This window comes from Rhinolophus sinicus, chromosome 14 (assembly GCF_057876585.1).
Source record: "Rhinolophus sinicus isolate RSI-liver-muscle chromosome 14, RSI-T2T, whole genome shotgun sequence".
NCBI classification, from domain to species: domain Eukaryota; kingdom Metazoa; phylum Chordata; class Mammalia; order Chiroptera; family Rhinolophidae; genus Rhinolophus; species Rhinolophus sinicus.
Genome location: NC_142514.1, coordinates 67354644 through 67380780, shown reverse-complemented (window position 1 = coordinate 67380780; position 26137 = coordinate 67354644). Strand labels below are relative to the sequence as shown.

General features: G+C 40.0%; 1 protein-coding gene across 5 annotated transcripts in view; it reads left to right on the top strand.

Moving 5' to 3' along the window:
* LOC109439539 (guanylate-binding protein 7-like) overlaps positions 1 to 24346 on the top strand; it is a 29339-nt gene extending 4993 nt beyond the window's left edge. For 2 of the 5 annotated variants that reach the window (XM_088791300.1, XM_088791296.1), the window contains exons 2-12: positions 2081 to 2186; positions 6174 to 6368; positions 9250 to 9377; positions 11401 to 11510; positions 11709 to 11905; positions 13278 to 13523; positions 14454 to 14734; positions 18389 to 18601; positions 19674 to 19776; positions 20099 to 20292; positions 21155 to 24344. In XM_088791300.1, the coding sequence (XP_088647426.1) occupies positions 6179 to 6368; positions 9250 to 9377; positions 11401 to 11510; positions 11709 to 11905; positions 13278 to 13523; positions 14454 to 14734; positions 18389 to 18601; positions 19674 to 19776; positions 20099 to 20292; positions 21155 to 21349 (1857 nt within the window). In that variant the 5' untranslated portion in view covers positions 2081 to 2186; positions 6174 to 6178 and the 3' untranslated portion in view covers positions 21350 to 24344. Of the gene's footprint in view, positions 1 to 2080; positions 2187 to 6173; positions 6369 to 8485; positions 8616 to 9249; positions 9378 to 11400; positions 11511 to 11708; positions 11906 to 13277; positions 13524 to 14453; positions 14735 to 18388; positions 18602 to 19673; positions 19777 to 20098; positions 20293 to 21154 lie in introns of those variants that run through there. The other 3 variants (XM_088791301.1, XM_088791297.1, XM_088791299.1) reach the window with 2 other exon arrangements.
* The last annotated feature ends 1791 nt before the right edge of the window (positions 24347 to 26137 follow it).

Sequence of the window (26137 nt, the reverse complement as noted above, 5' to 3'; positions counted from 1 at the left end):
ATGTTTGGGAATAGATCTATGAAGGGTTCATTCATCTTTGTAACAACCATTGACTGAGGAACTCAAAATTAAGGTATAAGAACTAGACAGGAATTTTTACTCAAGTTAGCTTGGGTCTTTTGCATCGGTGGAATTCTCCATTCCTACCCAAGTTGTCATCTGCTGCCCCTGTTCCTCTTTTACCACTTTTCCGCAGATGTACACCATTGTAATTCCTTCTTTTTCTGGTATTCCCCTAAATAGGACAGTCCATTGTCTGGTGATGGTGTGTGTTTTAGTCAACCTAGTCATCTTTTGTGGCCTCCTTTTTTACTCTGAAACTGTTCTTTATCTCCAATTCCCAATTATTGTTCACGTATTATGTACAGCTGTTTTGGTGATTAGCTGATTACTCCAAACCAGGTTCCTGTCTTACCTTTGTATATTCAACAATTCTTTAATGTATTCTGCTGAACCAAAGGTCATTTTCTCGGTATCATCACTATAGAAAATCTTCCCAATTTAGTGTAGTCCTTGCACAGTATAAGTCTTATTCTTGAAGTCCCTGGTGGATTCAACCAGATTCTACAGTGAAGTATTTGACTAAAAGGAGTGGGATTTGGGTGTGTGCCTAAATTTTATTCACCAATGAAATAAGCTTGCAAGTATTGTTTCTGTTCTAGTTGTCTAACTACTTTTGTAGTTAAATAAGCACTTTATTTGCAACATTATTTAACAACCTTCAGTTTTCTATGTATTTAACATTTTTCACTGCAAGATGTACATTCATTAAGGGTGAGAACTTTGATTTGTTTATCTTTAATTATCCAATAGCAATGACTCCCACATTTGGATTCCAAATACCAATAAAACGTACAGTTGAGTGTCACTGGAAAAAAAATAGCATTGCCCAATTTTATATATACATAAAGACAATTTGGAAAACTGATCATCGATTTTCATTGTAATTCACGCAGAGTCCATTTTAACACTTAAAATATAAAATCATATTAAAGATAACTTCCTGATGAAAATGTGATTGCTAGAATCATGTCACCAATGAAAGAAAAACAAGGCATTTTTATTTACTGATCCTTTATTCTGTGTAACAGTCTTGTATTTTTAGGTTATATTTTAGAAATCCATTTTTGTTAGTACTGTAAAACTGAGTCTCTAACATCTAACTGCTTTTTGTTTTTATCACTGTTATTATCAAAGAGCCCCTTTCACAGAAATATATTGGCTGAGACGGAATTAACACTGTCAATTAATTGATACAATTTTTGTTCTGTTGTTCAATACAATGGAATGGAATTATTTAAAGAGAACTGAAAAGTCCCTGGTATACAACTCAAACATATTTGCCAGTATTAGGGCTCACAGTGAAATTCAAACATGATAGGAGTGGCTTAACAGAAAGAAACAAAATGAAAGAAAACATTTGTAGTACTTGTCAACTTTTAAAAAATAGTGGTTGTGTGGTCTTGCTCATTTCAAATATTCATTTTTTACTTCACATTTTTCTATTATTTGATTTGAAGGAGACCCTCAAATTATATTTAGCATTGCCCACCTTCCCCACCAAATCTGGACACCCTAGTAGTGTGTAAGAATATGCACCAAAATAATTGTGAATATGTCTGAGCTGTAAAATTAGGCATTTTACACACACTCATACACAACCTGTATATATATATATATATTGATAATTTAAAAAATCACCGTGGAAAGCAAAACACTTTTTGAAAAAGGAAAAAGAAAAGAATTGAACGAAACCCCTTTCCTTTACAAAGCACCCCTGAGAGACAGGCTGCTGACCTATCAGCCTGCTATTTCTGGCTCACACATTCAGGCTGTCTTCATTGTGGGGTCCGGTAACCTAAGCAACAACTGAAGAGGAGAGACCAGCCTGGGATTCTGAAGTCGGGTGTGGGGGAACCATGACTCTCCTCCCACTGGAGCCCAGTTCATTCCTTGCGGGTGGGGCTGGGTGGGGCATGAAAACTCAAAGTTAACTTCACAGGAAAGGGCGTGTTATTTGATTTGGTTTTGCACATCCTCACCAAAACTGCTTTGCTCTAATATCTGGCTCAATTTTCAGCTTCCAGAGAGAACCGTCTGTACCCGGAAGAGCCAGACACAGAAAGAGCTGAGGGACGACCAAGGACAGCTGAGAACTTGTGCCCAGGCTGCAGCTCCCACACCACGTAAGTTCACCCCTATACTTGGTCTTCCATGCCATATCCATTAACTCACAACAGCAAATGCCCAAGTGCAGCCTGGGCCCAATGGCGGGTGGCCCCGCGGGGCGGTTTGCTCAAGCCAGCTCAGGGTCTCCCTTAGGATCAGAAGTGGCTGCCAGGCAGGAGACAGCACCAGCACCGAGAAGGGCTGCTTCTCCGTGGGCACCCACCCAGGACTGCGCAGAGAGCCCTGCATGGGAGAAAGAGGAAAGCATACTACAATTATCTGCAGAAGGGGCTGAAGTCCTTTCTGGGGACAAATCCTGAGCCCTCGCAGGGTGGGCTCCCTTCCTCCTCCATCTCCCTCCTTCTAGCCTCAGACATTTCCTGGCCGTGCTTCCCCTCCCCCACAACTCACCGCCCCAAGCTTGAAAAAACAGAAAGAAAAGATGGCCCTTATTTCCAGACATTTATATCCTAAAACATTGACTCCGGATAATTCTTGTATTAACATTTAACATTCCAAGATACTACAAAACTGTCACATAGAATAATTCCATCTTACTCTCACTAATCAACTGTTAAAATAAATGTAAGGTCCAATGGTGTTTACCACACACTGTTTTAATGTGTGGCCCATACAAGAACTGCGTCAGAATAACCTGTGATACTTGCTGAGAAGTATCTTCAGATGCCTCTCCTGAATAGTAAACTTTGGAAACAGTTGAACATCCAAATCCATCTAATACAGCTATTTCATTCTACTTGTTTATTTGGCTTCTGGGTTTATTAATAGCTTCTGGGTTTCATATATCTAAGTATATCTGCATTAAAAAAAAAAGTAAATTCACCTATTCTTACCCAAAGCTTTTTAAACATTAAATCTAAGAAATAAACTCTACACTCCTCCTGCTGATAACATAGTAGTCAAAGGTTCATGTTTTACTCCCCAACTCTGCTCCCAATCACTTGTAGAAAAGAAGAGAAATGGTACCGAGGAAGTCTGTTAAACAAATGCATGCTATTTTCTGAGAAAAAGATTTTACACCCCGTATTATTTCTTGACAATTTGCAGCTCACTGAATGTATTGACGCCTTTCAACACATTACCTAACTTGCTCATTGTTGAAACAGTACATTAATGCTGGGAAATTTTTCTAATTATCAAGAGCCTATGTGTTACCAGCCTATACAGTAATGGATCAGGCAGGAGTTCTTGTTTTCCTATAACACTGATAAGAAAATAGAGACACACAGGTTAAGTTCCTTTTTCAAGATCTCACTGACAGTAAATGAGCTAAACCCTGTGGTTTGAAGCCTGGCAGCGTCACTCCAAAATCTGTGCTCTGCCATCCCAGGACTGCTCTGGGTTCCTCCAAGGACACTCGTCCAATGTCTGTGTCCTGCCTCTCAGCTGTCATTGCTGGCACTGTCCTGCCTGCACATTCTCCTCATGGGATGTGTCCTCACACTTCTTTGGGACAGGGGAGGGAAGTGTCACACTACTTCACTGCAAAAGCAGTCCTCCTTCATTTAGAAATTACCCTTTATCCTTCTTAGACACTCAAATTCTAACCAATACTTACATAGGACTCGGTATGTACCAGCGTGATTTTTAAGAGCATTATAAATATTATGAGATATTTAATCCCTCTAATGACCAATAGATTGGTACTGTAGTGTTGCCATTTTACAGAAGACAAAATTGAGGCACAGAGAATTTAATCATCTTTCCACTGGTCACACAGCTGGGCTAGTATGGGAACACATGAATGTTGCTTAGCGTTGTCTTTGAGAACACAAAGGGACAGTCAGAGCTCTTCAACGGTTCTCTGTGTCTCAATTTTATGAAACACCCAATCAATGTGATGAAAACATTAAAGGAGAGCTCAGCCCTGCTGTCAGACTCAAGCAGATCTGGGCAGATCCTAAAACACTGCCTAATGCTCCTCTTCCCTGTCAGCCTATACATAAGAAATTTCCTTTTATTCCAATGAAATAAGTGAATTCCTGCAGCCATAACTTTATGTAGGTTATAAAGATCTGTCCTGTTGTGCTTTGAGAGCAAATGGCATTCTTTATCTCTTCTTCTTCCTCTCAAAGTCTCTCCTCCTCCAGTCCGCTCCTGCTCCCACAGTTCTTTAAATCTTCCTCTTCAAGGTCACAAATCACGTTAATTTCTCTTTCTCAGAGAGGCCTTCCCTGACTGCCCTCTATGTAAATTCAGCCCTCGTGCTCCCTATCCCAGTACCTGCTTATTTTCCTCTGAGTACTTACTATCATCATATTATATATATAGATTCATGATAATTATAATTATATATAAAGCTACATATGTAATACATGTATTATATATATATTTAGCTTGTTTTCTTTGTTATCTGTCTGTTCCCACTAGAATAGCACTCCACAAGGCAGGAATTTCTATTCGTTTTGTTCACCACTTGATACTAAGGACCTAGCACAGCGCCCAGCACATGTGTGGGTAGGATGTTAGGAAAATTCGCCTTCATTGGCTGATATAGCCTCCAGGGCTGATATAGCTTCATTGTTTCATGTTGTCTGTTTCTCCCTTATGAGGTAATGGTAGTTCCTTCTTGAGGTGATGGTTATGTTTCTCCCTCATGAGGTGATGGTTAGGTTTGTCTGTTAGCTTTTTGTTCCTTCACATGAGATGCTGTTGTTTTTCCCTCATGGGAGGGGATGGTTAGCTTAGGGTTAAGAAAATGCTCCCTCATCTCATTCCTGGCAGGAGAGATATGGGGTGATGCTTTCTGTCTGCTTTACCCACATCAGCAGATGAGGTGAAGAAATATCTAAGCTATATCAGAGAGACGTGACAGGCATGTTGCCAGGCTTTGGAAGACTTTGGGCCAATGGTCCCAGGCAAGAGCAGTAGGTATTGTTTGTTTGAATGCATTGGCCCTTCAACTGTACAAGCAATATTTTCATCACAGTAACTGCTGAAACCTCCCAGAACTGACAATTCTCTGGGGGCGAGGCATGAACAAAAACTTGGGTCAAAAGTACATCTGAAGAGATGTATAAGACAGACCTCAGTTGGCAGTGTATTCGTCATTCGTCATCATGCTGACATTAGCATTGGGAACTTGTATGCAGCTTGCAATATCAAGAGATGCCCTGACTTCCAGCCGCGGACCTGGTGAGGTCTGGCTGTTTCCCAACCTCTCCAGTGTTGTTTCCCCATGGTTTGGTGAGCTTCTTTGGCATAACATTGTTATTAGTATGTAAAGTTTAGTCTTAACGGCCTTTATTGGGAACTTGTATGCAGCTGGCAGCTGCAGCTGGCAGCATCAGGGGACGCCCTCATCTCCAGCCATGGGACAGGTGATTATCTGATCAGTTCCCAACCTCTCTAGTGTTGCTTTCCCACGGTTTGATGAGCTTTTGGCATCTACTGTAATAGTTGCTATCCTATAGAATTTATTACTGCATTTGGATGCTCCCTATTAACTTTCTTTGTATATTTAGCCAAGTGATTTTGATCAATAGTAAATACATATATACTAAAACCTTTAAAACTTCTGTGTGTGTACTCCTTTGTTTTCCCCGCTCATCATTCTAACATGATAGGTACGCAGTGAATACTTGTGCAATTAATGAGAGACCAAATCATGCTGGAACTCCAGATATCTTCTCTGGTCATTCCTCATCTCCCGCATGTCCCACTCTGCCTGAACTTCCCCGATGATGTGGGTGTTCTCTAGACTCCATCATCAGTTCTTCGTTTTCCTTGTCCTATTCATTTTATGCATCACATGGCAGGGTTGTTTTAGGTTCATTTAAGGATGAACACGATCATGTACATGAGGTATCTGTATGAGTCCTTGACACACCTGGCTAAATACTTATCTTTGAGAAAAACACATAAAACATAGGAAACCTATTCATAAGTTCTACACACAGAAAACTGACACGCACGCGACTTGTGTGACCATTAGATATGACTTCAAGACCTGTATATCACTGAGGTGTTCCTCTGGATTACAGATAACATGGCCTGTGGATCTATGATGAAGGCCCCCATCTGTCTGGTGGAAAACCAGAAATACCAGCTGACAGTAAATAGGAAAGCACTGGAGATTCTTGAGAAGATCACTCAGCCTGTGGTGGTGGCAGCCATCGCAGGGCTGTATCGCACAGGAAAATCCTACCTAATGAACCGTCTGGCAGGACAGAACCATGGTGAGTGTTGTCCTGGGGCAGGAGCCGTTTGCTTGGAAGCAGTGATAACACAGACTGACCTCACCTCCTTCAGAGTCATCTTAAGGATGAGCCTAACTCTTTCCACTGAAGAAAACTTTTAATTCTTATTGCCCAGTTGATAACTGCAGCACCATCTGTCCACAACATCTCCTTCACATGTCCAGTAATAAAGAGTTTCCTATCTTCATCCAAAGACCCATCCCATTAGTCATCTGCTCAGGAGCTCAGCTCCAGAAATCATTCCTTTCCTTTACCTACATGACTTTTGCCATAAACTACGGAGTCATTTCAAGTGGCACCCAAGTATTGTTCAATATGCCCTGTTTTCAAAAGATATAGAAGGAAGAACAGACAGCAGAATCCCACATATCCTATATCTCAGTAGGGCTATCATCCAATTTTTTTTATTCAATTCATAGCAAAACTTTGAAAAATTGTGCCCATTCGCTCTCTCTCTATGTTAACTACATGTGAACATAACACACAGAAGAGTGCATTAAACATCTAGTTCGTCATTTGTGTTGATAATTTATTTGTTTTCACTACTTTGTCATGTGCTGTAGTCAGAAGATACCACAATTTATTTATCTACTTGTTGATGAATATTGGTATCATTTCTAATTTTTATCTTTTATGAATGATGTTGTCATAAATATTCTTTTATTTACATCCTGGTGGATATGTACGACTATACAAACTTCCCTGGGTGAGATACCCAGAAATGGAATTGCTGCGTCACAGGGTATATACGTCTTTAGCCTTTCTAGGTAATATCAAATTTTATGTGCAATTTATGTGCATAACGGCAGTAAGAATTCTCCACACCCTAATAAAAATTTAGTGCAAGACTTTTTAACTTTTGCTGATCTGGTTAACTGTAGAGTTGCATGTTATTTGGCTCATTACAAATACATTTGAGCACATTTTCACATATTTATGTGCTGTCTCATTTCTTATTTCAGGAAGTTTTTGTTTTGTTTTCTATTAGGTTGTCTCTCTTGGTTCCTACTGATTTTTAGAACAATCTGCCTATGTCCTGTTAGGCATTTCTGTCTATGAAGACCACATACCAGTTTTCAAATGTCTTCCTAGTGGCTCAGCAGCTCAACACCATTAGAGGTTAAACCTCAGTCCAATGAACTCTAAAGATCCCTAGGAATACCTTTCATTATCTCTTTCTCACTGTGTCTCCTTCTTTCTGTCTCTCCTTTCCCTCTCTCCTTTTCCCTTTTATCTCCCTTTCTCCTTTTTGCTTCCCAGTCTCCCATTGACTTCTAACAAAACATTTCATCTTGGTTTTTATTGCAGAGAATTTCTTGACCATCAATCAGGGGAGGGCACTTTTTCTTGCTTAGCCTAAATTCACTAATGGGCAATTTTGTGAGAGATTAATGATTTGAAACCCCTAAGAGAGAGAAATCAGTCAAGGAGTTTCAACAATGTCATTTTTAATCTATTCAGAGAACAACTGGTAATAATGAGGTATTTGCATTGCTGAGAAAGTCCCTAACATCAAAATGTTTTCAAACACTTGAATTGCTATTCTACCACCCCACTCATATCACAGAAAGAACAAAAAGAGATTTGCACTTTGTCAGGATCTAAGAGCATGACCAGGTCACTAGTCTTCGTCCTTGTTGATGACCTGCTTTGTGTGTTTATTACCTCTCATAATCTAGTGTAATGGCCTCCAATTATACCTATCTTATCTCACCGGGGAATTGGAAGTTCAGATTTCTCTGTATTAATCAGCATGCCATCAAATGCTATCACAGTTAGAAGAATGCAGACCATCTCAGGCTTTATACCCTCTCGGTGGAGATCACACTGGATGTGGAAATTGAATGGCCCGAGCCATGCTGAATAAACCTCCCCTATGTATTTCATTGTGTCCATTTCTATTCTCCGTTAACAAGTATTGGCATATGGCACATAATCAAAATCGTGAACTGTTGGACAAGATATGTCACCCTCATGTTCTAAGGCATCTACCTCACATTCTCTCCCCCTGTGTGTTTAATTTAAGCTTCTGGAAAGAGGGGCAAGTAAGTCTCACAGGTCTTTTCTCCTTTCTCTTCCATTAATCCCCACTTGAGGCAAAGAATGAAGAGCTCATTATTTGCTTGAAGAGGAAGAGAAAAGAAATGAAATAGGGGTGGGGGAATCCTACAGAAAGCTGATGGGCGACTCCAGGTCCTGGCAGAACACATGTGACCCATTCAAGAGGTAACTAAGGAGTGTTTAATGGAGGTACTGCTTACAAGGGCATATGCAGGGCAAAGGAAACCAGTGAGCGATGGGCAAGCACCTAGAGAGTGGCAATAGCATGGCTAGGTAGCCATTATAACTCCTATAGCTTGAACAGGCTAGCAAAGAGTGGATACCATCATGTGGCAAAGACTGGAGATGTTGGAGGGAGCTACATGACAGGCGCTGTGACCCTAAGTGCAGGAACAGAGGTACCAGGACAGTGTGGCTCACCAGAGGGGAAGCTACAGGAACACATGCCTGATTTTCATTGTCCTGCTATTGCCTCCCTCTGGTTGAACTCCTTCAGAACCTGGAGGACAGGGAAGCTCTTCAGTGTTGGATAAAAACACAGAGGTAAATAGAGTTTATATTAACTCTGTAATGTGACATAGCTTGGGTCATGGATGGTATGAGGCGAATAGGGGACACAAAGTGTTTCTTTAGAAAGTCCATAATGTGTGGAAAGGTTGTATTGACTGTCTTTGTTGAAATGGAAGCAACCTTCCTCCCAGCCAGGCACTCACATTCCAAGAAGTTTAACCAACGTAACCCACCTGCAGTCTGCACTATCAGCTGTTACGGCATATTGCTTTCTCCCCTTCCTTTGCAGGTTTCCCTCTGGGCTCCACGGTGCAGTCTGAAACCAAGGGCATCTGGATGTGGTGTGTACCCCACCCCTCCAAACAGAATCATACCCTGGTCCTTCTGGACACAGAGGGCCTGGGCGATGTGGAAAAGGTAAGGCAGAGAATCTTCTTTGCTCTTGATGCTCCACTTACATTTTAATTTACAAACTCAGTTCAACATTTATGTCAGTTTTCTGTAAACTACAAATCCAACTAGTTATTACTAATGAGGTTAAATTCTGTATCTTTGAATTTACTTTCTTGGTAAACTCAATATTTTTGTTATTGGGAATAGATCTTATTTTTAACACTGGGGTGGAACATGCAAGTTCATAAATGTTTATTGGACAACTAAATTCTAAGGCTTTTTGTTAAGTGCTACAGATATCCCAGTGAATAAGGTAAAGACCTAGAGCATAGTTGGGGAGATGAGAAATATGCAGTGTTATCATTATGGATACAAAAAGTGAGAACCTAATCCAATCATTCAGGTTAGGGAAAACATCCTAGGGAAGCTATAACCATGGGATCAGTGAACTTTACTACTTAAGGTGTGTGAGGTTGATAGGATTGGAAGTAAGACCCATGAAAATAGGGTTTCAGTGAAGTAATCTACTTAATCTCCACAAAGACTTTAGTTACTCCAAGAACATTCATTAAGGTTTTGTCCATTTCTGTGCTTTGAAGATGAATTCCTGACTGACTTCTATACAACATGAGCTACCAAATCATTGTAAATGGGGGTAATTTTAGTATTTTCTCCATTTTAATGTTAGCTGCAATCTTTTCTCCGTATTTATATTAGTCTGAGTCTAAAGTGAAAGTAACAACAATAGGTCTTTGACTTCCATTACTGCAAAAAGAGTAGGGACATGAATTTAGATAATCTGAATTTTAAAATTTTTGATTTAATGTACTCAATAGTCACCTTGATATAAACCCAAAATGGTCTACTGATTCCTAACAAATTTTAATTTGTATAAACCTTCTTCTTTTTATCTAAGTGCATTGTTCAAGGAACCAAAGCATATCAAAAGTAAACTGATAGCATCAGAAGTATTTGATGCCCTTACACCTTAGAGTGTATTTGAATAGTATCAAATAATGTTACAAAGTCACATGACTTGACCTGAATCTTATTTTCAGCCTTATCATCTCCCATTACACACATTACCACTACTTCAGTCAAATAAAATAACCTATATAGTACATATAGGGATACGTCTTATTCTGAACACTTGCCATACAAAGCTTTATGGATAGATCTTATTTTTAGCACTGGGTAAAAGATGCAACCTAATAAATATTTATTGGGCAGCTAAATTCTAGGGCTTTTTGTTAAGTGCTGCGGATACCCCAGTGATATATGTACATATAGTACATATAATAATACCTTTGTATGACAGCACGCTCTGGCAATTCTGCTTGGTCTGTTGGTCCTTCCACCTGCCTGGTCCCTTATGTCCACAATTTCACATTCTGTCAGTCTATTAAAACCCAGCTATTTTCAACCTTATGGGCTTGTATCTCATTCAGACATAATCACTTCTGGCTCTAAATTCACAGAGCACATATCTGGTTTTTGAATCCCTCCCATGTCTTTTACATTATAATATGTGGTTCCACTCCTGGCAGAGTTTATCATCTCGGATGCATTTGCACATTGCCATGTATATGTGCCCCTCAGGAAATTCATCTCTCAAGAACAAGCATTATCATATGGAACTTTATATCCACACAAGCAAATGCAGTCTGGCGTTTCATAGCTGCACAATGAGTAGTTGATGAATTTAACTGAATAGCATTTCTGTCCCCAATAAGCCCATGATGAGGAAAATTTGCAAAAGAATCATTGCCCACATATGATAACATACTTCCATGTTCTAGGCACTGTATTAAATATTTCACATATATTTACAGTGTCGTTCACTTCTGTTAATAGCTAAAGAAACTCATGCCCTTAGTGGGGTCAACGTCGGTACTAGAAGTGGGGTTTGAATTTTAATGTGGTCTTCACAATTTATGTTATTCGCCTTCCCGTTCAGTTATAGTCCAGCTGACATAGTGAATGAGTGAGAAGAGTAGATGCCTAAATAATGCTTATAGATGCCTGCTGTAAAGCATTTCTTTTTTAGGGTGATTCTAACAATGACTCGTGGATCTTCGCGCTGGCCGTGCTTCTGAGCAACATGTTTGTCTACAACAGCATGGGGACCATCAACCACCAGGCCCTGGAGCAGCTGCAGTATCCTTCCAGAAATTAAACCGCCCTGGGTCATTGAGTTATGGGAATGTAACTGAGACTGTTTCTTCTTTTCCATGACTCAGTTCTCACGGTTGAAGAGAATGGGACACAGGACTAACAGGAATATTTATAAATCTTGTTTCTGGGTAAGATCTGGAAATTTTGGTGTTTATTCTCATTCCTTAGCTAAGATCCCAGCTACGTGACTAAACTAACCAACCTAATCAGGACAAAATCCTCTCCCCGTTCTGGTGACGTAGATGACTCAGCTGAGTTTGTCAGTTTCTTTCCAGACTTTGTCTGGACTGTACGGGATTTCATGCTGGACCTGGAGTTAAACGGACAGCCCATCACTGAAGATGAGTACTTGGAGAATGCCTTGAAGATGATTAAAGGTATCAGAGCACGGCCTGGGTGGTGAGATTGACCAGCTGAGTAGGAGAGATTGACCAACTGAGCCCTGTCACTCAGCACTTGACATCAATCTTTACTTGAGATTGGATTGAGGCTTGCTAGTGGTGATTGGTGTGTGACAGGTGGATATGGTTTTAGTCATTACTACTGGAATAACTCCAGTGACTACAGTTGAACCTCACTGAAGGAATTTAGAATCCAATATCGGGCCAAAAGATTTTGGAAAAATAGACACCATAAAAAAAATTTGAGGATTACAGCTAATGCTAAAACTTCCTCAGGCACAAATACTTCTGTTACTTATTAATTTCACAGTTCCTCAACTTCTATTTGGAGAATCACAAAGATATCAAAAGACCAAATTTTTTTGAAATATATTTCATGCAGTCTATTTGACTAACTGCATAGAGCTACATCCTTCACATAAAGGATATTTATACACTATATGAGTCCAAAAAAACAAATCATTGGCATATCTCCCCAGTGACACTATGAAATGCTTCATTTTCTGTTTCTCATTAACAACACTCTCTTCAAACTGTAGTCTTATATAATATGTTGTTGTGTTAATGTAATAAATTCATTTCTAGGTTGGCATGTAGCAGAGAGGATAAAAGTGGCACCTAGAAGCAATATTCATTTTGTTTATTTAGTCATTTATTCATTTTTTTCAAAAATATTTATTGAGCAGCTGATACATGCCAGAATCCCATTGCGTGACATTGTAAAGTCCAATATAACCTGCTACAGAAAACTGGTGAGGTCTCCAATTTACATTTATGTGACCTTACTATTTGGTGGTGTCTATTAAAGGAGTCTCTGAACATATTTATAAGTTTTCTTTTTTTACAGAGGGTTCTGGTGTTATAAAGCTTTTTTTACTGTCTTGAATATCATTGGTCTTACACATGGGTTTTTCTCTGAAATATACATATTTTTATTCCTACCCTTACTTTACGTTAGAGCCCACATTTCATTTCCGACAGAGGGACTGTATTGTTGAAAAGGTATTCCTGAAAATTGTTTTGGTTAATCGATCTTTCAACAAATATCTAATAAATAGTCGATCCAGTGCATGCCATACAAAGACTAAGGAACAATCAGACGTTTCATCACTTGGAATGCGTGCCTTCCTTCTTCCCCAGAAGTACTTTCTTCATTCTTGCCTCTATCCAAAGGAAAAAAAAGGGGTAGGGGATTTTCCAAGTCTTGAGTAGATTAGATTTGCATAATTAAATAAAAGATTTACAGACACCAGAATTACAGTTACACAAACATCTCTGGAAGTGAAGGTCTTCAAGTAACTTGCTTGAAGGTAGTCAAATCGATGATTGCTCTTTTTCACTTCTGCAGGCGAGAGTTCCCAAATCCAAAACAGCAACAGGACCAGAGAGTGTATCAGGAAATTCTTCCCCAAACGGAAGTGCTTTGTCTTTGACCGGCCTACAAATGACAAAAAAGTATTACGCCTTCTTCATGAAGCATCAGAGACCCAACTGGAAACGACCTTCCAGGAGCAATCCAAAAATTTCTGTTCATATGTCTTCAAAAATGCCGAAGCTAAGACCCTAAGACAGGGAATCATTGTCAATGGAAATAGTAAGTCTCCTTTATTACAGCGTGTCTCTCTGTGGTTCAGTGTGTGTGATGAAACTGTGACTGCTCTCTGGGTTTGTCAGTAATTTCTTCTCTTCTTTATGTGATGTGGAAAAACAGATGTTCATACCACATATAGACAATGCTTGTTTCTTCATTATAGTTTCCCTATATGAGGGATTATTGAAGCTTACTGTATGTCATAAAACTAATACACTTACGACATAAGCGTGAGCTGCTGATAAGGATACAAATCTGCATATGGATGAGACGTTCAGTGGGATAAGTATTTCTTGGTGAGGATACACAGGATATTTTGTGAATTTATACCAGATAGAAGATAAATAGTGTCTGAGAACTAATTTAGAGTTTGAGAAGCAAATTTATATATAATCCTATGTACAAGGCTAGATTCATGGATATGTGACCTGGGTGGACACAAAGTGCCCTGTGCTGAGATGCACCCAGGCTTGGTTTAATATTTATGTCACGGTCCCAAGATTCTTGATTTTTTTTTTTTTTTTTACCAGAGCCCCTGTATTTTCATTTGGAACAGTGCCAACAAATTAAGTACTTTAATTATGTGTAAAACAATCTTTTATATTTTATTTCAATGGGAAAAGTGTTCTAGGAAACCTTTCACATATTGGTTGAGGTTATTAATTTAATATTGTAATGGATGAGTTCATGAACCATAAAAGAGACAGTGAATAGGAGACACGGGGATGTTATTATAAGGAGGTGGATCCATAGAAGAGCAAGGAGAAGGAGACCATTGAGGCCCAAAAGAAGATTAGGAGGAAAAGAAGAAAGAGAAAAAGTAAAACTTCACTTTAGTAAAATTGTTGTGATTTTTAGAATGCTAATCTCTAAATCTCTCAAGCAATGAATGAGAACTTCCTGTCCATTCCCTAAATACCATGTGTCATCCAGGGCTGGGGACCCTGGTGGTGACCTATGTGGATGCCATCAATAGTGGAGCAGTACCTTGTTTGGAAAATGCAGTGACAACTCTGGTCCAGCGTGAGAACTCAGCGGCCGTGCAGAAGGCAGCCGCCCACTACAGTGAGCAGATGGCCCAGCGAGTGACGTTCCCCACAGACACGCTCCAGGAGCTGCTGGACCTGCACGCAGCCTGTGAGAAGGAAGCCACTGAAATCTTCATGGAGCACTCCTTCAAGGATGAAAACCAGGAGTTCCAGAAGAAGCTTGTGGTAATATGTCTTAGCATATATTCTTCCCGATTCCTGTCCTTTTAGAGTGATGCCAAGATTACCTCCTTTTAATCCCATAGTTTATGTGTTTCTCATTGTAGGAGTTTAGATTCTTGTGGGTAACAAGGCTCTATAGGCTATAATGGTTCCTTTTTCTAAAGGCTTGGTTCTTTATTTTCAATTAGTGCAAAACAAATGACCAAGTGATTAGCTGCTTAAAACAACACACATTTATTAGATCAGATTTCTTCAGGTCAGAATCCAGCATAAGATATGCGTACCTTGCTCAGTGTAGCACAACTGAAAGCAAGGTTCAAAGGGGCTTATGTTATCAAATGGAGGTTCTGGGAAACTCTTCTCCGTCTTTAAGCTAGCGATGGACATCACATCCTTGTATTGTTTCTAATGTCTCTGACTATCTTCTCTGCCACCAACTGGAGAAAACTGCTTTTAAAGGGCTCAAGTAGTTAGGTGATGCCCACCCAGGTAATTTCCATCTTAAAGTCAACCTGTGCTGCAGAACATACTCTAATCAGAGGATTAATATTCATCAGAGTCACAAGCTCAAGGCTTAATTAGAGAGTGGACACCAGAGAAGAGAACTCTTGGAAGACATCATGATTCTACTTAGCACAGGCTCCTTCACTGAAAGTTTGTCTTTCAGTCTGTCTCTGACTATCCTACAGGTATAAAAATCTCTCAGTTCATGTAGAAGAAATCCACCTGCATCAAAATGGAGAAGCACAACAAATAAATTTTATTCCTATATTTTTGCACAATCAAACCCTCATTGAAAGAATATATGTACCACTTCTTTACCAATTGTCTATCGATGGACACTTAGGTTGCTTCCATATCTAGGCTATTGTAAATAATGCTGTAAAATTGTAGGAATGACTATGTCTTTTCAAATTAGTGTTTCGGATTTCTTTAAGTAAGTACCCAAAAGTGGAGTTGCTGGGTACTTCTATTTTTTGGTAGATCTATTTTTAGTAGTTCTATTTTTAATTTTTTGAGGAACCTCCATAGTGTTTTCCATAGTGGCTGCACCAATTTAAAATCCCAACAACAATGGGTGAGACTTCCCTTTTTTCCACATCCTCGACAACACTTGTTGTCTGTTGGTTTATTGATGATAGCTGTTCTGACATATTTGAGGTGCTATCTTATTGTGGTTTTTATTTTCATTTCTCTGATGATTAGTGAGGTTGAGCATCTTTTTATATGTCTGTTGGCCCTCTGTCCTCTTGGGAAAAATGTCTATTGAGGTCCTCTGCCCATTTTTAAATTGAATTCTCTCTGTCTCGCTCTCTGTCTCTGTCTCTCTCTCTCTCTGGTGTGTGTGTGTGTGTGTGTGTGTGTGTGTGTGTGTGTGTGTGTGTGTGTTAAGTTGTAGAGTTCCTTATATATTTTGGATATTAACACCGTATCAGATGTATCATTGGCGAATATCTTCTCCCATTTAGTTGGGTCACTGTGTTTTTATTTTCATTTATCTCAAAGTATCTTTTGATTTCTGCCTTGATCTCATTGCTAGCTCATTCGTTGTTTAGTAGTATGTAATTTAGTCTCAACATGTTTGTGGTTTTTTCAGTTTTCTTCTTGTAATTCATTTCTAGATTCACACCATTGTAATCAGAGAAGATGCTTGGTATGAATTCAATCTTCCTAAATTAATTGAGATTTGTTTTGTGGCCTACCATGTGGTCTATCGTGGAAAATGTTCCATGTGCACATGAAAAGAGTATATATTCTACTGCTTTTGGGAGAAATGTTCTAAAAAATATCAATTAAGTTCACCTGCTCTAAAGCATTATTTAAAGCCACTGTTTGTTTCTTCATTTTCAGTCTGCATGTTTTATCCATCTTTATAACCAGTGTTTTGAACTCTGCATCTGGTAAATTGCTTTTCTCCATTTCATTGAGTTCTTTTCCTGGAGTCTTATTTGCTCGTTTCTATATATGAGGTAGGTTTGCTACATCTCTTAGTCTTGGCAGAGTGGTTTTATCTAGTAGGTGTCCTGTAGGACCCAGTGGTGCAGTCTACCTGGTCACCTGAGTTGAGTGCTTCAGGGTTGTCCCTGTGAGGGTTGTGTGTACCCTCCTGTTGTAGTTGAGCCTTGATTGCTATTCGCACATCGATGGGTGGGATTGACCCGCAGGCTGACTTGCTGTGAAGGCTGGCTCTGACCGCGGGGGACTAGCTGTTGTGCAGGAGCTGATTTCACAGACTCGGAGTCTCCTCAGTGGGACTCTCATGCCTGCTAAGTCAAAACTTCATGTGTATCTTTTTGTGCCCTGGTGTGGCCTGAAGCCTGCCACCAGGTTTGTTGGTTCTGGAGCCTCTTAGGAGGGGCTCTGATGCAGGCCAAGGTCAACTTCCATTTGTTCCCAGCTTGGGACCACCTACTGGGAGCTACAAAATGATCTGCAGTTTATTGCCACTTGTGCTGCACTTGGAGATTTTTGGGAGAGTCTATGCTCTGAACCAAGGCCAGCTACCACTAGAACCTTATGAACCTTGGGACCCTTTGGTGGACACTACAATGTGAGCTGAGGCCAGCTGCCACTTGTGTTTGGCTTGTGGCTACTTTGTTGAGGCTACATTCCAAGCCGTCACTTGCCACAGCTTAGGCCAGGCTTGGGACTACCTGATGGGTGTTACAGTGCAAGTTATACTAGTAGCAGCTTGTGCCAAACTCGGGGCTGTTTAGCAAGAGGTACAGGGCACCCATACTAGCTGCTGCTTGTGTGGGGTTTGTGGACCTTTCAGAGAGTTTAGGAAAGTGCATAGTGTGAGCCAAGACAGGCCACTCGTGTGGAAAAGCTGCTGGAAACAATCGGTCCAGGTACAAACTGGTGGGGCAATGCATCATCAGGGTAGTATGAACTATTCTAACCAGGTTAGAGGAGAGCTCAGAGTTGGTGCCCACCTGTGCCTGCTGGGAGCATCAGGGGAGGGCTCATCAAAAGAGCCAATGGCTCCTGCCCCTGCTTCCCATCTCCAGAGAGAGCCACCCTGACCTCTGCCCTTCTAGCCCTAATCCTGAACCGAGTCAATTCAGCTCCTCCCTGTATATATGTCCCTGCAGCTTTCCAAGCTGCTATCCCGGCAAGGTTAGAGCAAGTGAGTTTGTGAGCAAGCGTGTCCTTATGTGGACCCCTCAAGAGGAACACCCGGTCCTCCAGCAGCCCTCCTCTCACTCACCTGCAATACCTCCTAGTTTTCAAAGAGAGATGTTGTGGGAACTCTTCTTCCAGGCCCCTTGCAATGGGGAGCCTAGGATGGGGTTTGGACCCCCCTCTCCTCAGGATGGAACCTCAGCAGCCAAGATATTCATCCCAATTGTTTATCACCACACTATGGGTGTGGGACCTGTCCGTTCTGCTTCTCTGCCTCTCCTATCAGTCCCATCATGGCGTCTTCTTTATGTCTTTAGTTACAAGATTTTTGTCAGGCTATTCTTCAGATGGTTTTCAGTGATGGTGGCTCTGTAAATCAGTTGTAAGTGTGATGTGGGAGGAGGCAAGCATAACATTTACATATTTCACCATCTTGACTGCAAGGCAGACTGCTTCTCCTCAGAGGATTACTGTTGGAACTTCCCTTCTAATGGAATCTTTCCTTTGGGTTTCTCCACCTTTCCCTCACAGAGCATCATACAGGAAAAGAAAGAAGATTTCTTGCTGCAGAATGAAGAAGCATCTAGTAAATATTGCGATGCTCAGCTTACGAAGCTTCTTGAGCCCTTGAGGAATGATATTTCTAGAGGGACTTTCTCTGTGCCTGGAGGATACAAACTCTACTTAGAAGAAAGGCACAAGGTTGAACAATCCTATAAGCTGGTGCCCAGGAAAGGAGTTAAGGTGAGAAATACAAAGGGGAAGGAAGAACATCACATTAGGGTCAGAGGGTCTTTGTTGATTCTTTTGAAAATCTGAGCCCACAGCACTATTTGTGGAGAGAAATCAGAGAATGACAATACGTTTACATTTTTAACTTTTATATCCACAGTTAGATACTCTTAAATAAACTAGAAATATTTCTTCCCAGATATAAGATTCATTATCAGAAATCTAGATGAAGAGGATATTCCTTTCACTAAGCAATGCAACAGCTTTCATGCTACGTATAGGGGATATATAATTAAAGAAACAACAATCTCAAAAAGCTTATGATCTTACAAAAACAAAACATAGAAATAGACAATTAGATATGGTAGAGTAATGATTATCATACAAGTACATGACGTTGACGATGATGATGATGGTGGTGGTGGCTAACCTATATAGAGCACTCACTTCCTATTCTAGATATCATTTTAGGTTCTGTGTTTGGATTATTACTTTAATCCTTAGAATCTTATGGATTAGCTACTACTGTCACCCACATTATGCAATTGAGAAATGTGATGCACTGAAAATCTATTAAGTTGCCTAAGAAAATACTGCCAGCAAATGGTAGGGCAGCTCTGTGTACCTGACAGCCATTTAAATGTCCGCAAGAAGTTTAGTAACGCTTCCTGGAACAGGAGGTAGAAGCTCAAGTAAAAGTATCAATAAATGATATCTGAGTAACAAAAGAGTAGATGAGCATCCAGTCAGAAGAAAAAGAATGTGCAGATATTGCAAACAATGGAAGATTGGTACTTATAGAACTGCACATAAATCTAGTTTTCAATAACTCAGGGTAGAAGGCAGGTGGCTTCTTTAGTATAGGAAGCTGGAGGGGCTAGGAAACAAGTTGCTATAGAGGGTTTTCATGTCTATCTAAGAAGGGTGGTTTTTCATTATGGTCTAGAAGGAAAGGAACCACACAGTGAATCTCCCCAAAAGAATGAAGAATTTACCGGGTCTGATTTGTAGTTTTGTTGAACGATAATTTCCACAGCAATATCTTTGTTGCCTAACAAGTCTGTGCTCCTTCTTGTTTCCTCAGGCAAATGAGGTTCTCCAGAGCATCCTGCAGTCACTGGCTGCTACGGAGGAATCCATCCTGCAGGCAGACAGAGCCCTCACTGCTGCAGAGAAGAGTCTAGCAGGTGCAGGGCAGGGCTTGGTCACAGAGTGGAGGAGAAGTTCTTACAGGGCCCTTTGACAGCTCTGAGAACAAAAACCTCTTGAAACAAGGAGCGTCTGCTCCTTCTGTCCAACAACTCTGCTAAACTGGAAATAACCGAGGGAATTCTACTTGCATATTCAGGCAATAAAATCATATATCAAGCATGATTTGTTGGTGTGGCCAGTAGGAATATGCAGAGATTTCTCCCCACCATTTAAAAATCATTTCAGTCTCTGAACTCAGGACGGTACAGCACAACATAACTGTTACTTTCTTTCCTCTGTAAAACCCTTGGGGAACAGCTGACCTTGCCAAGAATCAGGCCACTGAGGAGGAACTGGAACTGCAAAGAAAGAAACGGAAGGAAGAGCAGGAAAAGATGGAGGCTCAAGAGAAAGCTTTCACAGAACACATGGTCCAAATGAGGAAAAAGGTGGAGGAAGAAAGAGAAATACTACTGAAAAAGCAGGAAAAAGTGCTGGAGCACAAGCTGAAAGTAAGTCTGTATGGGCCCTGGTCAGTGAATAAAGGACAGTACCCTGTTTCCTCAAGAAGGGAAGTACAAACATTTTAACTAATGTCATACACCCTAAAGGAAATCCAAAGACATATTGATTCAATGAAATGTCAAATTAATCTGGATCATGTCTAAGCCCTGAATCTGCGAGACTCACACCTTCTGTAGTATTAGAGTTTGCAGGGTACAAATAACATGCCTCAGGCTCCTGGAGTGCTGCTTGTGATAATGATAGGGTGTCATTGTGCCCCCAAGTGAATAGTATCTCAGTCCTACAGTCCTTAGGATGCTTTGTACAACCATCAAGGAGGCCTGATATAGATCCATCTGGTCTGGAAGTATCAGATTGTGCCTGATATGAAATATAGGATGCTAAAAGCTCTAAAATTTGCCACATTTGTTTCCAGATCTGTCTGGCTCATTCTATTCCCAGAAAGTACAGTGCATCCTTTGTCCCAACATAGAGTTTGGTAGCCAATGTTCTACACAGAATTACTAGTTCCCATTATTTGTTACATGTGTGCTCATCCTACTTTGGACGAACCGAGAAATAATTCAAATTAAACCTCCATCCTTCCCAAAGAGCATCCTTAGTGCTGGGACACTTTCCTGGGACAGTTGTCAGGCCTGACCCAGCTCCACTCCTCCCTAGCCTCAATGAGATGGTGCTATGCAATCATAGAAAGATATTAAGCATGGATACTCGCACTATCAGGTCCAAATGTTTGAAAATATTGGACAAACTCATCAAAGAATATGTACGTTAGTAGAGAACTAGAACATGCTTACTTGCAGTTGTTAAATATAAAGTTTTCATAATTGGGGATTTTCTTTTCTACAGATGCAAAAAGAACTACTTGATGAAGGATTTAAGGAGAAATCTGAGGCGATGGAAAAAGAGATAAATCAACTAAAAAAAAAGATTGAAACACTTAAAAACAATAGGCGTACATTTCAAGAGTTCATTCAGTTAGTAGTCACTGCAGCTTTTCTACAATATTTTAAGATGCCTATTAAAATGCCTCCATGGATATAATCTGTTACTGGACAGGATGAGAATTCCTGTTAAGTATATTACAAAAGATTTCTTATGTTTAATAGCATAACACTCTGGCTCATTTTGGAAATATGTGTGTCAGGATAATTTCACCCAAGAAAAGTTTAAAAATAAAAAGTGATTAAAAAGAAATCAATGGAAGTCCTAGCCACAGCAATTAGACAAGAAATAAATAAATAAAAGGTATCCAAATTGGAAAAGAAAAAGTAAAGCTGTCATTATTTGCAGATGATGTGATATTATATAGAGAGAACACTAAAGGTACCACAAAAGAACTTATTAGAAATGATAAATAAATTCAGTAAAGTAGGAAAATTTACAAAATTAATATTCAGAAATCAGTTGCATATTTATACATCAATGGCAACCTATCAAAAAGAGTAAGAAAACAATCCCATTTACAATTGCATAAAAACCAACAACCTAGGAATAAATTTATAAGGAGGTAATATACCTCTACTCAAAAAATCGTACGACATTGAAAAAAAAAAATGATGGAGATACAAATAAATGGAAAAATATACTGTGCTCGTGGATAGGAAGAATAACATCGTTCAAATGTCCATAGTACCCATGCAATCTATAGATTCAATGCAATCCCTATCAAAACACCAATGACATTTTTCACAGAACTAGAGCAAATAATCCTAAAATTTATACAAAAACCACAAAATACCCCAAATATCCACAGCAATCTTTTTTTTTTTAAAGATTTTTTTGTGGGGGGAAGGGAAACAGGACTTTATTGGGGAACAGTGTGTATTTCCGGGACTTTTTATTCGGGAACACTAGTGTGTTTTTCCCAGAACTCATCAGCTCCAAGTCAATTTGTTGTCCTTTCAGTCTTAGTTGTGGAGGGTGCAGCTCAGCTCCAGGTCTAGTAGCCATTGTGAATTGCATGGGGCTCAGCCCACCACCACTTGTGGGAGTTGAAATGGCAAACTTGTGGTTGAGAGCACGCACACCAACCAACTGAGCCATCTGGTCACTCGGGAGCTCAGCAGCAGCTCATTGACTTCATTCTAGTTGCAGAGGGTACAGCTTGCTGGCCCATGTAGAAATCGAACTGGCAGCCCCAGTTGCCCAGAGCTCATGCTCTAACCAACTCAGCCATCTGTCCACCCCATCCACAACAATCTTGAGAAAGAATGAAGTTAGAGGTATCATGCTACCTGATATCAAAGTATATTGCAAGACTGTAGTAATCAAAACAATATGGTTTTAGCCTAAAAACAGACACATAGATCAATGGAACACAACAGAGGACTCGGAAATAAACCAACAGCTATATGGTCATTTAATCTATGACAAAGGAGGCACAGATACACAATGGGGTAAAACAGTTTATTTGACAAATGTTGCTGGAAAAATTTGACAGATACATACAAAAAAAGTGAAACTGGATCACCTTTTTTAAAAATTTTATTTATTAAATTTATTGGGGTGACAATTGTTAGTAAAATTACATAGATTTCAGGTGTACAATTCTGTATTACATCATCTATAAATCCCATTGTGTGTTCATCACCCAGAGTCAGTTCTCCTTCCATCACCATATATTTGATCCCCCTTACCCTCATCTCCCACCCCCTCACCCCCCTTACCCTCTGCTAACAACTAAACTATTGTCTGTGTCTAAGAGTTTCTGTTTCTCATTTGTTTGTCTTGTTCTTTTGTTGTTTTTGGTTTATATACCACATATCAGTGAAATCACATGGTTCTCTGCTTTTTCTGTCTGACTTATTTCACTCAGCTTGCACTTTGGCTCCATGTTTCTCTGGCTGTATCTGTGGGAATTCTCTGAATCCAAGTTGAAGACAGCCTTACAAAAAGCACTTGCTGCTGCTAGGTGCTCCGGCGCCCCACCAACTCCAGCCCAATTTAAGTACTTTCCTAAACCACATTTATAATGTAGATTAAATCCAAAACCCAGGAGAGGGAAAGGTTTTATTTTTAAATTCTAAGGTAGTCTGTCCTGCGGGAGACCCTGCTCGCTGTGCCATTTGTCGTGCGCGGCGACCTGCGGGGTCTCTGCTCCCGCTCCCCACACAAGAACATAGGATACGGTGAGGCCAACAAGGAACACCCACGGAGCCATAGGTAGGGGAGCCATACCACCACGGTCTCACTGGAGGCTGGGCCCACCGGATGCCGACTTGCCGTCCGCTTTTCTGCCAACCAACCGACCGACGACTCTTCTCCACTCTCTCAACTCTGTTCCTCTCTATTGGCTCTGCTCGGCTCTGCTCGGCTCCTCGGCAATCCTCGGCAGTCCGCCGTAGTTGCAGCAGTTATTAGTAGTTAGCCAGCGGCCAATTGGCTAACCTGCCACAGCCGACGGCCAATCAGCCACAGCCGACAGCCATTCACCACCCGAGCCAGTACCCCTTCACATGAGACCGAGAGCCTGTAAACTACTCTCCGGGGCTCTGTCCCCACATAGTCCAAACTCAATTTTTCTTCTGCTGTAGACAGATATTTATTAGTCTATCCTTTTCTGGAAGTCCTTAACATTCTCTAATTTATTCTAAGTTTCTGATTAGAAAAATCTACCTATGTCAGTCCAAAGACTGCATCCTCTAATCTTCTTTTGGCCATAAAGAGTCAAAGATACTGACACCAAGATTGGCACATGCCCTCAGGGCGGTCACAGCTTCAGATTCTACTTACTACCATGATTTCCTTCAAGTTTTTTATGTTTGATTCCTGGGAACTTATGATACTGTGAACTTAGCTATACATTTCAAAATGTTAGTAATATTTCTTTTGGAAATTGTATGTGTAGGTGTTTTCTAGGAGGAAGGTTTTTTTCTCCATACCTAGCCTGTCATAACTGAAAATCTGGTTATCAAATGCATGTGCACAGAATAATGTGAAAAAAAGGAATGAAAATGAGGAAGATGCTTTCTCTGTTATACTATTGTACAGAAAATAAACAATTGTATTTTTTTTTTAATTTATTGGGGTGACAATTGTTAGTAAAATTATGTAGATTTCAGGTGTACAATTCTGTATTACATCATCTATAAATCCTACTGTGTGTTCACCACCCAGAGTCAGTTCTCCTTCCATCACCATATATTTGATCCCCCTTACCCTCATCTCCCACCCCCCACCCCCCTTACCCTCTGGTAATTACTAAACTATTGTCTGTTTCTAAGAGTTTCTGTTTCTCATTTGTTTTTCTTGTTCTTTTGTTATTTTTGGTTTATATACCACATATCAGTGAAATCACATGGTTCTCTGCTTTTTCTGTCTGACTTATTTCGCTCAGCATTACTCTCTCAAGATCCATTCATGTTGTCACAAATGTTCCTATATCATCTTTTCTTACCGCCAAATAGTATTCCATTGTGTATATATACCACAACTTCTTTATCCGTTCATCTATCGAAGGACATTTTGGTTGTTTCCATGTGTTGGCCACTGTAAACAAAGCTGCAATGAACATTGGAGCACACGTGTCTTTATCTCTAAATGTTTTCAGATTTTTTTGGGTAGATACCCAGGAGAGGGATTGCTGGGTCATATGGCAATTCTATTCGTAATTTTTTGAGGAACCTCCATACTGCCTTCCATAACAGCTGCACCAGTCTGCATTCCCACCAACAGTGTATGAGGGTTCCTTTTTCTCCACAGCCTCTCCAACACTTGTTACTATTTGTCTTGTTGATGATAGCCATTCTGACTGGGGTGAGGTGATATCTCATTGTGGTTTTGATTTGCATTTCTCTGATGATTAGTGATGTTGAGCATTTTTTCATATGTCTATTTGCCATTTGTATGTCCTCTTTGGAGAAATGTCTCTCCAGGTCCTCTGCCCATTTTTCAATTGGGTTGTTTGTTTTTTTGTTGTTGAGTTGCATGAGTTCCTTGTATATTCTGGATATTAGCCCCTTATCGGAGGCACTGTTTGCAAAAATCTTCTCCCATTCAGTTGGTGGCCTCTTTATTTTGTCAATGGTTTCTTTTGCTGTGCAGAAGCTTTTAAGTTTCATGTAGTTCCATTCTTTGATTTTAGCTTTTACTTCCATTGCTTTTGGAGTCAAATTCATAAAATGCTCTTTGAACCCAAGGTCCATAAGTTTAGTACCTATGTTTTCTTCTATGCAGTTTATTGTGTCAGGTCTTATGCTTAAGTCTTTGATCCATTTTGAATTATCTTTGGTACATGGTGACAAATAGCAGTCCAGTTTCATTCTTTTGCACGTGGCTATCCAATTCTCCCAGCACCAGTTATTGAAGAGGCTGTCTTCCCTCCATTGTATGTTTTTAGCTTCTTTGTCAAAAATTATCTGTCCATATTTATGTGGTTTTATTTCTGCGTTCTCAATTCTATTCCATTGGTCTATGTGTCTGTTTTTCTGCCAATACCATGCTGTTTTGCTTATTGTAGCCCTGTAGTATAGGTTAAAGTCAGGAAGTGTGATACCTCCATTATTGTTCTTTTTTCTTAAGATTGCTTTGGCTATTTGGGGTCTTTTGTGGTTCGAAACAAATCTGATGATTTTTTGTTCTATTTCTTTAAAATATGCCATTGGGATTTTGATGGGGATTGCATTGAATCTGTATATTGCTTTGGGTAATATGGCCATTTTAACTATGTTGATTCTTCCAATCCATAAGCACGGAATGTCTTTCCATTTCTTTGTGTCTTCTTCAATTTCTTTCAAAAATGTTTTATAATTTTCAGCATATAGGTCTTTCACGTCCTTAGTTAAATTTATTCCTAGGTATCTACCCAAAAAATCTGAAAACATTTATAGA